Genomic DNA, 17,169 nt, shown 5'->3' on the forward strand with positions numbered 1-17,169 from the left:
TAAAATACTTTGAATGCTAGAGACTTTGAGACTAGTAAATGGCAAAATGTTTTATAATATAAATCCACCTTTATGGCATCAGTTGAGGTTCCAGTCCATAGCTGTTACATATGCACTAATATAATGTAAACAAACTGAAATTGAAAATTTCAGCATTTACAGTATTTTATTATGCATTCAAAGTTCAACATATTTTAATATATTTATAATTAACATTTTTGTTTAATTTGTAATTATACATAGTCATTATTGAACATACTTCTCATATAGTTATTATTAATACCATCAGTATATTAATACCATCAGTATATTAATACCATCAGTATATTAATATCATCAGTATATTTAACTTTTTTTTTTTAAATGATTGACTTTAAAGATGTTAGTTATCAAAGAAAATTTTTTAAATAGTAAAAAGAAAATGTTTTTTTGAATGACTATTTTTTTATATTTTTTATATTACAAAACAGAAGATAAAACAAAACTGAAAAATTTGTTGAAAAGCATAAAGAACAAAAGTCGTCTTATCCTTATCTACCACCTTCATGCAAACCACAAAGTTTAAGCATAGTTTTGTTGCAAGAAAGATTGGTTGCTAGAAAACCAATCTACACCAAAGGTTTTTCGTATTGATGTTTTCTTTAAGAAAGACTTCTTGAAAGAACATCTTGGTGAGGTGATCAGCAAATTGGTTGCAATTAATGGCCTAAGTTTCAAACAAATTGCAAATGTTCTTCTTAAAAGAATATTTAAATCTAAAAAAAAAATATGATAAAACCATCACTATGATTGCATAAGAAATTTGAAAGATTCTTAAAAAAAGAGGTCATTTTTTAATTAGTTTTGACAAATCTACTTTGGTCAAAAACTGTTGTTACATGAATTTGAACTTACATGGCTCACATGCTTTTCAATTACTTGGAATAGTTAGTGTTAATGGAAGCATGAAAACTGCAAACATGTTCAACTTAAGTCAAGATTCTAAATTAAAATTAAAAAGAAAAACAATATTGTAGCAACAATCACTGATGGTGATAGAAGAGTAATGATAACATTTGGAGAAAAGACTAGTCCAATTCTCATCACCTGTCTAGCGCATGCAATCCATCTTTTTGTTTGTCATATGCTTTATAAATCTTATACGATGAACAATAATGTAATTGATGATGACATCTTTTTTACTCTTTTAAAAAACTTTACTTTTTGATTGCAATGTGACTGGAAAATGCTAAATAGATTGTTATGATTTTATACTATGGCAATGTATAAGTTTTAGTAAATCATCTTGTTTCAGAATCTCCAGTAGCCTAATGTTAAATTTATAATGCAATTTTTATATAACATTTAAATAGGGTACCGTTTTGCTTTCATCACACAAGTTTTAAATAAATTAAAACTAAGAATTCTGGGATTGAAATGCGGACAAACAACTCAACAATGTGTAACAACAGTAGTACAAGTTATTCAGTTTTCAATACAAATTCTCAATAACTTTTTGAATCATTGTTTAGTGTTTGTGAATTTTTAAGAGATGGTTGCAATGAAAGTTTTCAATTTGAACAGTTAGTTTAAACTTGACATTTTAAAGCCTGATTACTCCAAGTTTTTATTTTTATCAGTAGGCAATAAATAAAATTTAATCAAATGAATCTTAATATGCTTAGGGTTGGTATATTTTCCCAAAGTTAACTTACTATCCCTCCTTCGTATTAAGCACCTGGCAGTGGCAGATCCAGGGGGATGGGGGCATGCGTCCTCCACCACTAAAGTCTGAAAGTCTTAAAATATCTTAGAAATAAAAGACTTTTTTTTTTTAGGAGATGCAAATCTCCCTGTCCCAAAATTACAAATCTCCCTGTCCAAAATTTTAATTTTACAAAGATATTTAAGCACACAAGCATTGTTAAAAGTTTATCAACAAAATAAACTTGTGCTTTTTACAATTCTTTTTAACCTCTTTTTTTGTAAACTTTTCACACACTTAAAAATAGTGCAATAAAAATAGCTCGTTTCTATAAAAGCAAGGCTTTTTTATAGAACAGCTTTTTTTAGCTTTTTATAGCTTTTTTATAGAAAAGAATCTTGAAAGTTAATATACTCCATAATTCCACACTTCTGAAATATAGCCACATCACTAATGCGACACTGATATAAAATTTGATACATGCTTTTGCTTTTTTACAGATAACTATTATGTCTTTGTTTTAACCCTCATACTCCTTGAGCTGAAATATGATAGAAGTTGATATTAAACTTTATATTAAAGATTATATTAATTATATATAATATAGATATTGATATACGATTGATATTGATGACTGAAGTATTTTGTATTTTGCTGATGACTGAAGTATTTTGCTGTTTTTGCTGTATTTTGCTGGTCCAAGAAAGTCATATTGAGATTTATTAAGGCGATTAAGTCATATTTTTCATGTTAATATAATAAAAGACTAAATAATACCGAAAATTAACAATAAAATCATGGCTATTTCCAGCATTAAAATCAACAATGCTTATATTTATATCAGAACTAATGAAGAGCTTACAAATTTCTTTGTTATAATGATTAAACATATTATTTGTATTTGTGTTAAAATTCTTTTTCTTCTTTTTGACAAGAAAGTCTTGTAGATTTTTATGTCGAAAAGAAACATAAATGCAAAAACACTTTTTGTTTAAATTTATATTTTCGAAAGCTTTATTTTTCATTTATCCTTTTTTCATCAAATCTTTAGTTCTTCCTATTTTTTTTTTAAATTACACCAGCTGGCAAATGTTCAAGGTAGCAAGAATCTGATAGGAATAAATCTTAATAACTTTATTATTTTAATAATTACTTAATAATTTTATTGCACTTTTATACACATTTTCTTATGAATTGGTATTAAGTTTCTTTGCATTTTGTATTGTTTGTCTGCATTTCGATCTCAGAAAGCTTTACAAAAAGTTTATTAAATCTGTTTTTAGAACCGCAACAGTATCCTATTGCTATAATGTTGAAAAGTAATTGATATGATTATCCAGGTAATACCCAGGTAAATTTGAAATTACCCATTACTTGGGTAAATTTTTTCTACCATATTATAAAAACACTATATATGTGCAAAAACACATGTGATAACGATGATGATGATGATGATAATGATAATGATGATAATTATAATGATTATGATGATGATGATGATTACGATGATGATGATGATGTTGATGAAAATGATGATAGTAATGATGATATGATGATGTAATACATTTTTTTTAGTGGAGCAAAAAACTTGGAAATCCAATCAATCAATAGGTAATACAATGTAATGTAATAGATAATTTTTGTTCTTTGTTTAAGAATTGATTTTTTTTTTTTTTTCTTTTATAATCAGAAAATAAATAAAAGATACTAAAATAACACTTTTTAAAATCCTTTCAAATGCAGTAAAAAGTTAAAAGGGATACACATTAAAAAACAGGATTTATGGGTAAATCTTGGTTTCTTTTGTGCTGGGGAGTTGTAAAATGTTTTTTAGCCAGAGCTAAGTTCTTAAAGAAAATTGCAGCAAGTCAATTATAAAAAGATCAGATAAAAAGGCATATAGTTTAAAATTTTTACATATAAATTTGCTGACTAGTTTACACAAGAAGTGAATGCCTGTGAAAAGAATGAAATACATTGAGGTAAAGGATAATTAATTTTTGAAAAAGCAAATTTGTCCAGAGAAAAAAAAGCAAGTTTGTTTTGACTAAAGTTAAGCAGCATTATTAATATTAGTTTAAACACAAATATAAAATATACAAGATGCATAAACAAATTTTAAAACAAAATCTTTATCAGATACTGATGAACAAAAATTACTAAACCAAAACTAAAACAATTATTACAATCAAATTACTAAAAAAAATTATTAAAAAAAATTCTATTAAGTCAAAACATAATAAAAATTGGCTGCAAAACATATATAATAAAAATTGGCTGTAAAATGGAAGAAACTTTAAATGATAGGGAATAATAAAGGTTATTGGTTAAAAAATAAAGGTTATTGGTTTTATATTAATGTAATTTATATAGTGGTAGGTTACTTCTCAGAATTTTTTTTTTTTTTTTAATAAACATCTTCGCTTCCAACAAGGCTGCAGGCAGCCACTAATTAAAGTTGGAAGTTACTGAAAGAAAAAAGATGAAGATTGTAGAGCAAGATAACGATTGACAGACGACTTATATTATATGAATATATATTAAATTATATGAATCAGTAAAGCAAGATGAAGGAAGCGAATTCCAAAGAGCTGATGTTCAAGGAAAAAAACCAGACGAATAAGCGTTTTTTGGAGCACTTAGGAACAGTCACAGAAAAAGGATGAGACTTAATTGAATGATGAGTAACACGAGAATGAATTATAGTAGATGGCCCAAGAGACGCTAGCTCTTTAGAGCAGTGCCCATTATAGTATTTGTAGAAAAGAGAAAGAGAAGCAACATTACAATGATGTGACAATGGTTGGATGTTGGCTGCAAGAGCAGGTCCAACTATGTTTGCAATGCGTTTTTGCACCTTGTCTAAAAGAGAAAGGGCATCATCAGAAGAACCGCCCCAGATATGGCAACAGTATTTCATACAAGGCCGGGTTTGAGATTTATAGAGATAGAGAATAGAATCCGAAGTAAGAAAGTGACGAACTCGATAAAGAGATGCAATCTTAGCAGATGCTAATTTTGCAACTGATTTGATATATGGTTTCCAAGAAAGATTGGAAGTAAGAGTTAATCCTAGAAGATGAAGAGTAGATGACTCATCGAGTACTTCACCGTTCATAAATATAGGAAGATCTAAATTATTGCGATAACGATTGGCTGAAAAAAATTGAGTTTTATCTGAATTAAAGTTCACCAGCCACTGTGAGCCCCATGCTGTAGCAGAAGTGAGATCGTTTTCAAACTCAAATGCCCCCTCCAAGCAATCAGAGAGTATTGGTTTTTTATCACGACAAGAATAAATGGTAGTATCATCAGCAAACAAAGTTTAAAAAAAAAAATATTACCTTAGATGTGAGAATATCTGGAAGATCGTTAATGTAAATTAAAAAGAGTATAGGGCCAAGGATAGAACCTTGAGGAACCCCTGAAGTTACAGAATAAGAAGAAGAGTGCTGTCCATTGAGGTTAACTTTTATACTACGATTGGAAAGAAAGGATTCAATAATCTTTAAGATGTTGCCAGATACACCATAAGAAGAAAGCTTATGGAGAAGACCAGTATGCCAAACTTTATCAAAAGCTTTTGAAATGTCAAGAGCGATGGCCTTAACCTCTCCACCTTTATCTAATGCACGATAAAACCTATCAGTTATTACTGTTAGCAAATCAGCTGTAGAACGAGAAGATCGAAATCCATATTGATGGTCAGAAAGTAAGTTAATAGATTCAAGATGAGAAATTAAGTGTTTGTTAGTTAAAGAATCAAAAATCTTGCTTATGATAGGAAGAAGACTAATGGAACGGTAGTTAGAGGAATCAGATCGTTCTCCAGAATTTTTGAAGATAGGTATAACATGCTGCTTTCCAGCAGGCTGGAAAACAAGACTCTGATAAGCACTTGTTGAATAGTTTTGAGAGTATAGGCGACAGCTCCGGAGAACACTTCTGCAAGACAATAACAGGTATGTTGTCCGGACCACAAGCTGTAGAAGAGTCTAGGCAGGAAATCACTTTAGATACAAAAGCTGGAGTGATATGAATGTCAAGCAATGGATCAACCTGTTTGTTGACAATATCAGGTAGAACGCAACTAGTGGAATCATGAGATGATATTGATGAAAAGTTTTTAGCAAACAATCCAGCTTTATCTTTAGGTGAGGTGACAAAGTCTGAACCATAGAAGAGAGGTGGAATTAAAGATTTGCCCTTATTATTGATATTATTAAAGATTCTCCAGAAGTCACGAGAGCCTAATTTTTGAGATGAGATACAAGATTTCATGACCTGAGAATAGGGGGTTTTGGACAAAACTTTTTTACAAATTTTTATTATGTTTCAAAAAGATTAACAATAAATAGTTTAACAAAATGACCACTTATGCTTTATTCTGCAATATTATGCTTTATCCTGTGATATTTACCTGTTCCATACTGCAGTAAATAAAACTTCGATAGACTAAAAACTAACAAAAACTAACAACACTAATATGTAAATTTAAAAAAATGAAAGTTGTAAGTGCAATATTAAATAATTTTAAAATGTTAAAAAAAAAATTTAACTGTTAGAAAATCTTTAAAGAATGACAAATAATAGTTCTAATTGAAACACACATTAAATTACTAGTGATGGAACACTAATGCGAATAAGCCATCAAAAAACACTAAAAAATTGAATCACTAGAGTATGTGCTTTTAGGATAAATAAACCCAAACTAACATGCAAATCTCATAGTTATCTTCAAATTTTAAAATTTTATAATAATAAATATAATATATAATTAAATTTGAGTATTTAAACTTGAGTTAATTGTTTTTTTGTTTTTTTTTAAACATCTTTAATTTCAACAATGCTGTAAGCAACCACTTGGTTGGAAGATGGAAGTTATTGGAAGAGAAAAGTTGAAGATTACAAAGTAATTAACAGATGGATTGATTAACAGTGATTTACAAATGGAGCAATGTTTGAGAACGAACTGATTTTCTTGATTGAATTGATTGATTTTCATTGATGAATTGACTTGATTTTCATTGATGAGTTGAGTGACACAAAAATGAATTTTAGTTGATGGCAAAAGAAACGCAAGCTCTTCAGAGCAGAGTCTATTTATATAAAAAAGAAAGAGAAGCAACTTTACAATGATGTGACAATGGTTAAAGGTTGGCTGCAAGAGCAGGTCCAACTATGTTTACAATGCGTTTTTGCACCTTGTCTAAAAGAGAAAGGGCATCATCAAAGGGCACCAAATATGTTATTGTGATAATGGTTAAGTGAAAAAAATTGAGTTTTATCTGAGTTAAAATTCACCAGCCACTGAGAGCCCCATGCTGTAGCTGAAGTGAGATTCAAGCTCAAATTCAAAGACCCCTTCAAGCAATCAAGAGTGTTGGCTTCTTATCAAGATAAGAAATGGTAGTATGATTAGTGAACAATGCCACTTTAGAAGTGAGAATTTCTGGGAGATCGTTAATTTAAATTTAAGGTATAGGGCCAAGGATAGAACCTTTTAGGAACCCATAAAGTGCAATAAAACCTATTGGTTATTAAAGTTAACAAATCAGCACTAAAAAGATTGAAATCCATATTGATTCTTTGAAAATAAGATATTAGAATCAAGATGAGAGATTAAGTGTTTGTTAATTAAAGCCTCAAAAGTCTTGCTTATGATAGTTAGAAGATTTGGGAGGATTGTTTTCCAGAATTTTTGAAAATAGGGATAACAGAAGCCGCTTTCTGGCAGGCTGGAAAACAAAACTCTGATAAGCACTTGTTAAATAGTTTTGAAAGTATAGACGACAACAATGGAGAATACTTCTGCAAGGCTATAACAGTTGTATGTATAGTATGTTGTCCGGACCGCAAGCTGTAGAAGAGTCTAAGCAGGAAATCACTTTAGATACAGAAGCTGGAGTAATACGAATGTCAAGCAATGGATCAACCTGCTTGTCGACTAAATCAGGTATAATCCATTTATTCAACTAAAAATTGAAAAATTACAAGTTTTTTATAATTTTACAAAATTAGGTTAGGTCTCACTCATATAGTTGAAAACTAGTCATTGGAATGACACCTAAATAAAACAAACAAACAAACAAAAAAATAATAATAAATAAAAGCATGTGTAAATTAAGTTAATTTAAAAATAATAATAATAATGATAAAGCTATAATAAATTAAATAATAAGACAAAAAATATGAAAACAATTAATAACAACAGCAAACAAAAATAAAATCAATTAGCAAAACAAACTTTGCGCATACGAAAAGGCAAAACACAAAAACTACAAAATGAAAGCAAAAACTACAAAATGAAAGCAAAAACTACAAAACGAAAATGCAAACACAAAAACTTCTACAAAATTAAAAAAATAATAATAACTTTTTGTTATTTTTGGCAAAAAAAGGTGTAGAAAAGTTGGTAGCAACTTAGTACAAGTTGATGTTCAAATTTTCTTTTGTTAGTTTTTTTAAGTATGTTTTTTTCGTATGCTTTTTGAAGACCTCCCCTCTCCCCCCTATGAGCGTACGTACTTTATGGATGACCCCTAAGGAGCACATTTGTCAGCAGGAAGATGAAAGCTTTCTACCCAAAAGCCATCATGAAGAAAATCACACAGTCCCAGTCAGCTTTTAGGTAGTTGTAAGAAGTATGATGATAAGGGGATTGTGATGATGCAGAAGAATGAGAGAATATTTATCTAGTATGGTATATCATTTTTTCATACCTGAAAACAAGGGTATCATACACTTTTGAAGTATTGCAAAAAATCATTTACTAATAAAGCAATAAATCCATAAAAGAAGTTAAGATGATGATAATAATGATGATGATGATGATGATGATAATGATGATGATGATGATGATGATGATGATGATGATGATGATGATGATGATGATGATGATGATGATGATGATGATGATGATGATGATGATGATGATGATGATAATGGTGATGGCAATCATGATGATGATGATAATAATGATGATGACAATGATGATGATGATGATTAATTTTAAAGATGTTATTTAAAAAGAATTAAATAACATTTAAAAAAAAATTATTTATTATTTGTGACATTGCAAAATTACATTTTTGAGAGACTTAGTTACCTGCCATTTTTGGAAGCGGTCTACCTTAAAATCTTAAATTACATTTAAACTAGCTGAGATTGGACCTGTAAAAATACTGGTCTTTGTAAGTCTATTCCAAACCAAACTTTTTTTATACTTTTTCCTTATATATCCTAGCTTTCTAAATCCATAAAATACGGGTCTTTACCAAACCTTCCATTTCTATACATATCGATTCCACACCGATTATTTCTATACCTATTCCTTATTTACTTCAATTTTTTTTAGTAAAATAATTTTGTTCTGAAAAAAACTTTTAGAGCAAAAAAATTAACATGCGCACTTTTTCCGCATACGTAGGGCTTATAAGAGACTTACAATTAGATTTGTTTTTCTGCTAAATGCATTTCATTGATAGCTCAGTGGTTAAATGCTCTGTCATCAGTGTTGTTTGGGGGGTTTAAGACCTCCTCTTAGCGTAATAAATTTTGAAATTTTTTTAATCTTGCTTATATATTTATAGCAAAGAAATAAAAATATATAGCAAAAAAAACTTGTAAAATTTAAAATAAAATTTTAAAGTTTACTCATTTTATAGATATAATGCCTGCAAACTCAACATATGCCAAACCTGCCTATACAACAAAGCTTAAAAAATAAGTTTTATATGAAAAAACGATTTATATAATGTTTCTTTGCAAACAATAGGGTATTGCAATATCACCACTGAACTATTGAAGTATGATACTTCAATAGTTCGGAAGTGATATTGCAAAAACACCGAACTATTGGTAGTAATGATATTGAAAGTGCGATATCAAAAAACTCAATTTCAATATCGAGTGTTTGAAAGTGAAAACATTTTTTCCATTAATGAAAATTGTTCCCATCACTACCAAAGTCCCTTTTGCCACTACTGAACTGAATATCACCAAAAAAAAAAATTGGTAATAAAACGAATTTTTTGAAATAAATTTAATTAAAAATATTTTGTCCTAATTTAAAAAACTTCAGAGCATAATATTTTTACCTGAACATTTGACATTTTATTAAAGTTAAATTATGAAATTTAATTTAAAATAATTATCCATTAAAATTTTTGTCTCATCAAAATCGTTTTTTGATGTATGGCACTAATATTTTGCCAATTAAGTGGAGCATTTGTAAAGTTAATGGGTTTAAATACTATAAATGGCAAGTTCTTTTAATTGTTTGTTTTAAGTATTGGTTATAATTCTTCAATGAGTTTTTATAATATTCTATGATTTTTTTAAAATTCATTGTTTGTATTTCTCACAAGTGTTGGAGACTTGAGTTTGAACTATATTTATTTTTATTAATAAAATATTAAAAAAAAAACCAATGTAATTTTGATCAAGCCTTGATACTTATTTTGTCTCTGGGGGAAAAAAAAACAATTTCAAAATGTTAATTTTTTTTGAAAAATTTCAAAAGGATGGAGTGTTGTAAAAAATATGAACAATCATTTAAGATTTGAGTATATTTTGTCTTGTAGGCGGGCTAACCAAAAGAGGTGTTTAGTTCTTTTGATAGTGGGGATAATTTAAGTTTACACTATCAAACACTTTCAAAAGATACCGTTCAATACCAAACTTTTGAAAGTGTTGATATTTAAAAAACTTACTTTCAATTTCAATATCATAACTTTGGTAGTGACTGGTTAAGCGCACTGAACTGTAATTACTTTTAATTTTTTTGGTTTAATGGCTTTTGTTAAAGACTTTTAAACTTTGCGTCAAGTTATCCCATTTCAACATATTCGTTGTATAGACTGGTTTGGCACTAAGTCATCCATATTTTCAAAGAGTTCTGAAAAAATTCGTAAAAATTATTCGTTTCCAAAAAGTTTCTCCTAATAATTTTATTTTAATTGCTTTTTTCTCGAAATACATATTAAGGCATTTTGAAAAATGGCTTAATACAGCATATAGAGTCAAACTGCACACCATATCATTCCGCACACTGATCGAATCTACCAAATAAAAACTGAACGGTTATGGCTATGAAAAAAATAAAACAAGTTTAAAATACAGAACTATCTCCTCTATTCGAATAAAATTATATGCCGATTCAACTCCATTTTTTTCTTTTCTTATACAACTTTAACGGGGAGTCAAAAATTTTTATATATTTTTTGTTGTTGCGAACAAAATAGCGCTTGAACCGAAACTGATATAAAAAATTTTTTAGCACTATCTTGTTGGAAATTAAATTTTAATTCCGATAGTATAATTTTTATACAGTTAGAACAAAAAGTTTAATAAAAAATCAAAAAAGGAAAAAAAAAAAAATTTTTTCTGATAAAACCGCACACTCGATTAATTACTTAGTTTTTTATCTAATTAACTTAATGTTAATTCTGGTTCAATTATGAATGATATATTGTGTTATTTGTTAATATAATAAACTCTTACTCATTAAAAACCAATTATTATATTATTTCTCAATATAATCATCACTCACTCAATTCAATTTAACTCACTCACTTTAACATGTCAACTAAAAAAACAAAAGCATACAAGGAAGACAATATACTAGCCACATTAACTGATATGAAAGAGAATAAAACATCACTGAGAAAAGCTGCATTCAAAAATGGTGTTCCAGCTCAACGCTTAAAGGTCGCAAAAATAACAGCAACAAAAGCTTCCATGCCTCAGGTACAACAACGTACTCTCAAATGAAGCAGAAAGATTGATGGTGCATGCGTTCCAATTACTTGGTGACTGGGGTTATGGTTTAACCCGAAATAAAATCCAAGAATTTGTATGTGGCTACTTTAAATGCAAAGATAAGTTGCACTTTTTCAAAATTGGCAAGCCTGGTAAAGACTGGTTTTATGCCTTTATGAAAAGATGGTCAAAAAAAATTTCAACAAGAAAAGTGGATAACTTAGCATCTAAAAGAGCCACTTCTTGTACGCCAGAAATAATTGGTAGTTATTTTGAATGCGAAGCCAAGCAATATCAACAGACTGGTATAACTTCTGGGTTGCATATTTGGAATTGTGATGAAACAGGTATTTCAGGTGATCAAGGCAAAGCAATCGTAGTGTGTCGAACAGGACAAGACGTGGATTTAAACTTGCTAGCAACAATGAAAAAATTCATTATACTGTAAACAATTGCTGCAACGCGGATGGGCATTTTGCACCACCGTTTATCATATACAAAGCCAAAAGAAACTTTCTTCCTGACTGGGCAAGAGGTGGTCCATCTGGCACCAAATATTTATTTAAGAAATATATAAATAAGAAGTATTTATACCAAAAACTGAGAAAATTGGTGTTATTCATATTGTAGCATTAGATAGGCATACAACTCACATAACTTTGGAAGCAGTATTACTGTGCAAAAAACGCAATATAATCTTGATTTGTCTACCAGAGCATTCTTCACATATTCTACAACCATTGGATAGAGGTGTCTGTTGTCATATCAAACAAGCTTGGAAAGAAATTCTTGCAAAGTATTACTAAGACTTAAAATGTAAGAATTAAGTTAGACAAAATTTTCCACCGTTTCTCAAACTGCTGTATGAGAGTGATAAATGTTTTACACGCTTGCATACATTCGCTGGTTTCCAGTACACTGGCTTATTTCCACTTAATAAAAACAACATAAATCATAAGGCATTAGCAATCACACAAACGTTTAATCCACCTTCATCAACTTTAGCAGCCTCCACATTACCTACACCATCTTGCTCAAACACAGCTTCATCATCTTCAACAGCCGTCACAGCACCTACTCCAACTACACACCGATTACCATCTTTCTCAACTACACCAGCTTCAAGTTTTGATAGGTATCAAGCATGTTTTGAGCGTTGTAAAAACAGTATCGGGATAGATTTGAAGCAGTTTTTTCAAGCCAGAAATCAATCGCATGTTAAGAAACCAAAGCAGTGCAATATGTCAAAGCTTGGCGGAAAATGTATTACTAAAGAAAATGTGATCGAGTTCCTCAAACAAAAGAATGAAGAAAAAGCAACAAAGGAAGCCGTGAAAGTTGTTAAACTTAAAGAAAAGTTTAGACTCTATGCCAAGTACTTATATGCCTGAGCATAACAATGCTGAATAACCTCAGCAAAACAATAATAAAGAACAAGTACCAGCAGCCAAACGTTTAAAGGTTGCGAAATGTAAAAAGTGTAGAGTACTTTTACACACAGAAATGTTGCAATGCGAGAATTCGATGTGTCGGGAACGGCTGTGCAAAGAAACATCTTTACCAAAGAAATATGTAGTTGAAACTAAATTTTTTTGTTGCAAAAATGTAAAAACTTTAATATAGTTTCTTAAATATAAGTTGTGTTAAAAAAATAATAAAAAAAAAGTTAAAATTTAAAAAATTCGATGTTTTCTCAAGTGTGCGGTTTTATCAGAATGTCGCCTAAAACTGAACAATTTTTTTTTCTTTACATTTAATAACTTTATTATTATTTTATTATGTTTATATCTTATGTAGTTTTTTATTACCTATCTAATAAAAAAAAAAGGTAAGTGTGCGGTTTGACCCGGTTTTACTCTATCTATAGTAAAAAAATAAATGTAGCAAAAAAAAACCTTTAATTATCAAAAGAAAGTTTTTAAGTTTTTTCTAGTTACGGTTTTTTTTTTTTTTTTTTTGCCTCCGCAGCAGCACCTTCTGGAGTAGCAGGACTGTCTTATTAAGTTTTTTCTTTATTAAGTTTCAGACAACTTTTTTTTTCAGACCATCCGCAGCTTATTAGGACAAATTACCTGAGCACATTCATAGGTATCTCAATCATGGCACATACACAACAAATTTTTTCTCCCGGTGTTTTGATGTTTTTAAAATTTTAGCTTTTTAAAAATCTTTTCGTTTGTTAAAGTGTATAATGTCGTTACATATGTTTGTATATAATCTCTATAAAACTTCAAAAGTACTTTGTATTTTAAAATAATCAAAAATTAAAAAAAAAAGTTAACAGTGGTAGGAATCGAACCACGGCTTAATTGTTCAGAAGCTCTGCACGTTATCCACTTGGCCGCGTTGCATGTTGTTAATCGAAAATTTTTATAACTATATGATTTTTTTAACGGAAATAAACGTTATAGATCAAAATTGAGGAGAGCTTGACGCAATATAATTTTCAAGTGAAAATCAAACTGTAAAACTTGATAAATGATTTAGTATGTTTTAACATTACTTTATTTGAAGTTTACGTGCGTTAGATATTTGCATGCACGTTCGTTCACGTTTTCTTATAAAACAAAGTGCTGCGACTCTTTCTCGCCATTACCTCGGTTGCAATGGCTTCCAAGGGTTCCGTGTCAAACACGCTCGAATGAGCACTAACACTACTACTAACACTATTAAGTTCAGCAATAATATATATAATAATATATGTATATAGAGATTATTGAAAATTTCTATTAAAATCTGCAATTTATGAACATTGAGAAAAGAGGAAAAAAAAATTTACTATGAAGTTTCTATGAAGTCTATAAAATATTTTTTGAAAATCTGTTACAAATTCTTTGGGAAATTCTTTATTTGAGTTTTTCAAAGGACCAGTTTTGATTAAGTTTTGAAACCACTCGAAGGATCAGTTTTTATTAAGTTTTGAAACCACTCGAAGGATCAGTTTTTATTAAGTTTTGAAACCACTCGAAGGATCAGTTTTTATTAAGTTTTGAAACCACTCGAAGGACCAGTTTTTATTAAGTTTTGAAATCACTCAAAGGATTAGTTTTGCTCAAGTTTGTATATTTGAATGTGTATTTGTATTAGATATAATGCAATATAAAGTATATTTTTAAACACGCGTACACATAATCATGAAAACGGGAAAAGATTACTACATCTGTCCAACAACATCCGCGTGTGAACTAACATCTGCGCATTTTTGTGTAAGAACATCCGCTTTTTTTCTTTACTGAATTAACATCCGAGAAATAACATCCCAAATTTCATCGATGCATAATAACATCTTTAGAAAGATGTAACTACATCCGGGATTTTTTCTCGATGTGTAACTACATCCGCCTAAAATAATCCATTATTAAAAATAAAATGAAATAAATTTCCGGACGTAGTTACATCCGAAAAAAATCAGATGTGTAACTACATCTGGTTAAAATAATGCATTATTAAAAAAAAAAAATTCGGATGTAGTTACATCCGAAAAATCTACAGATGTAGTTGCACGGATGTTATTATACATCAATGAAATTTGGGATGTTATTTCTCGGATGTTATTATACATCGATGAAATTTCGGATGTTGTTTCACGGATGTTATTATACATGGAAAAAACGGATGTTATTGCCCTGACCCATGAAAACATCTACAACTTTCACTTTTTTTTAATTTTTTTTAATTTATATAATTATTAAATTCAAAATTCAAAATGTTTTTTTTAATAATATAGAAAATAAAACAGCAAAAAGTGCAGAATTAGAAAGGTAGGCTTTCACTTTGCTTCATTTATATTTACTTATAAGTTTACTTGATTAATGTATTAATATAGTTATTTATCTTAAATTTATACATGTCTTTCATATATACATGTATCACATATATTTATATATATATATATATATATATATATATATATATATATATATATATATATATATATATATATATATATATATATAAATGTCTTTTAGTATCGATATTTATGATATCAAACGTAAAAAGGTACTGCATTTTTTTTTATTTTTAAATCTTTGTTAAACGTCATGAGATTTGACATTTACTGTACATATGTCGTATATGCACAGTAAATGTCAAATACGAGTACAAATGTCGAATAAGTACAAAAGGCTGTATTATTAATTCTGTATAACTGACAAAGTTTACAAATAAAGTATCTGGTGCAGCACCAGAGTGTTCAAGACTTTCTGTCAGATTTCACCATTTCCTCAAAATACTTTTATTAACATACCAGATTTTACCCCTTTAACATGATTTTGTTAATTCGCAAGACATAACCACCTCATCAAAATTTTATTAACATGCAAATTCACCATTTAAACATATTTTAAGTATCATGCAAGATTTCACCACCTCGTTATATTTTAAATACCATGCAAAACTTTACGAGTTCAACATATTATCATTAAAATAAAAGATTCATCACTTGATATATTTTTATTATCATCCGAATTTTCAAACATCTAGATGGTTTTTGAAAAATATTATTAAAATATTTGTTAATTTTTTTTAAAAAACGAATTTAGATAGATTTAGATGCTTCTCATATTGTCTCCAGAGAAAACGATTCAATAAATATATTAAGCAAGTCAATAGAACCTGAAAGTTTTGATGTTCCGAAAAGTAGTAGGAGGTATTTGTTTTATTAAATTAATTTTAGTTTTAAATTTCCGTGGAGCAAAATGAAATTTGCATAAAAATTACATTGATAATTTATTGTATATAATTTTTAGAAAAATTCGCTCTTCAAAAATAGGGAAACCGGTGGCTAGGCAACAAAGGTTTTATTTTTATTAATTAAGAAATTTTTTTTTTTTTAATATTAAGTTAAATTTTACGCTATTAGTTTGCATTTTGTTTAGTTTAACAAGTACGTCAATATCGAAAGTTTCTGAGGAATATAGTGTCGATAACTTACTCGACGATTTGTTTTAATAACATTTCTTTAGATGTTGTTAAAGCTTGGTTTCCAATAGAAATATTGTACAACTGTATAATTTTGTTATACAAAAATTGTTAGCGTAACTTGCACAGCTTAACAAACGTTAAGTTGTTTTATGAAAGGTTTCTATTATAAAACAAAGTTGTTGCGCACATATTGTTCGACATGCCTATTACTATTAGCAACCAGGCTTAAGTCTTAATTATAGGCTAAACTGTAGCATTCATTTAATACTACTTGTAAAATTTAGTTTGAGTTTGTAAGATGTTTTTAGGAACCTTGTAACGGTTTTTAAAAAACTTATTTTTCAGAATTAATTTTGATTTCATTAAAAAACCTGAAATCAATCGATATATTGTAAAGTCAATTCGTGTTCATATTTTACAGTACATTTGCGTTATGTGGTTTTAATGTTAAATTAATCTGTTTTTACAGCACATTTGTGTTATGTGGTTTTATTGTTACACTGATGTGTTTATACAGCGTATTTGTGTTTTCATGGTTTTATTGTTAAATTGATGTGTTTTTACAGCGTGGTTTATCATATAGAAGTTGTACAAGTTTTACTTAGTTACTTAACGGCCAAAATTACATTTATGGAAATGATAAATTTAATAAATTTTAGAAAAAACGAAAGCTATCCTGAAAAAAAATAAAAAATAAGTTTAGCTTTTGGAAGCGTGTCAAAAAATTACCCAACCAAACATTTTGTTGGCTACTATATTATAATTTTCCTAAAAAAGTGCTTTTCTGATAAACTCAAGAT

At 28.8% G+C, this 17,169-nt stretch overlaps 1 protein-coding gene across 3 annotated transcripts in view; it reads left to right on the plus strand.

The window, feature by feature from the left end:
- The window catches only part of LOC136071943 (DNA repair protein XRCC4-like), a 51,485-nt gene extending 34,522 nt beyond the window's left edge, over positions 1-16,963 (plus strand). The window contains exons 8-13 of one of the 3 annotated variants that reach the window (XM_065797833.1): positions 3,260-3,295; positions 15,174-15,207; positions 15,415-15,445; positions 15,988-16,094; positions 16,195-16,242; positions 16,324-16,526. In XM_065797833.1, coding sequence (XP_065653905.1) covers positions 3,260-3,295; positions 15,174-15,207; positions 15,415-15,445; positions 15,988-16,094; positions 16,195-16,242; positions 16,324-16,396 — 329 coding nt within the window. In that variant the 3' untranslated portion in view covers positions 16,397-16,526. Of the gene's footprint in view, positions 1-3,259; positions 3,296-15,173; positions 15,208-15,414; positions 15,446-15,987; positions 16,095-16,194; positions 16,243-16,323 lie in introns of all 3 variants that reach the window. The other 2 variants (XM_065797832.1, XM_065797831.1) reach the window with 2 other exon arrangements.
- The last annotated feature ends 206 nt before the right edge of the window (positions 16,964-17,169 follow it).

The sequence above is a fragment of the Hydra vulgaris genome, chromosome 05 (genome assembly GCF_038396675.1).
Source record: "Hydra vulgaris chromosome 05, alternate assembly HydraT2T_AEP".
NCBI lineage: Eukaryota > Metazoa > Cnidaria > Hydrozoa > Anthoathecata > Hydridae > Hydra > Hydra vulgaris.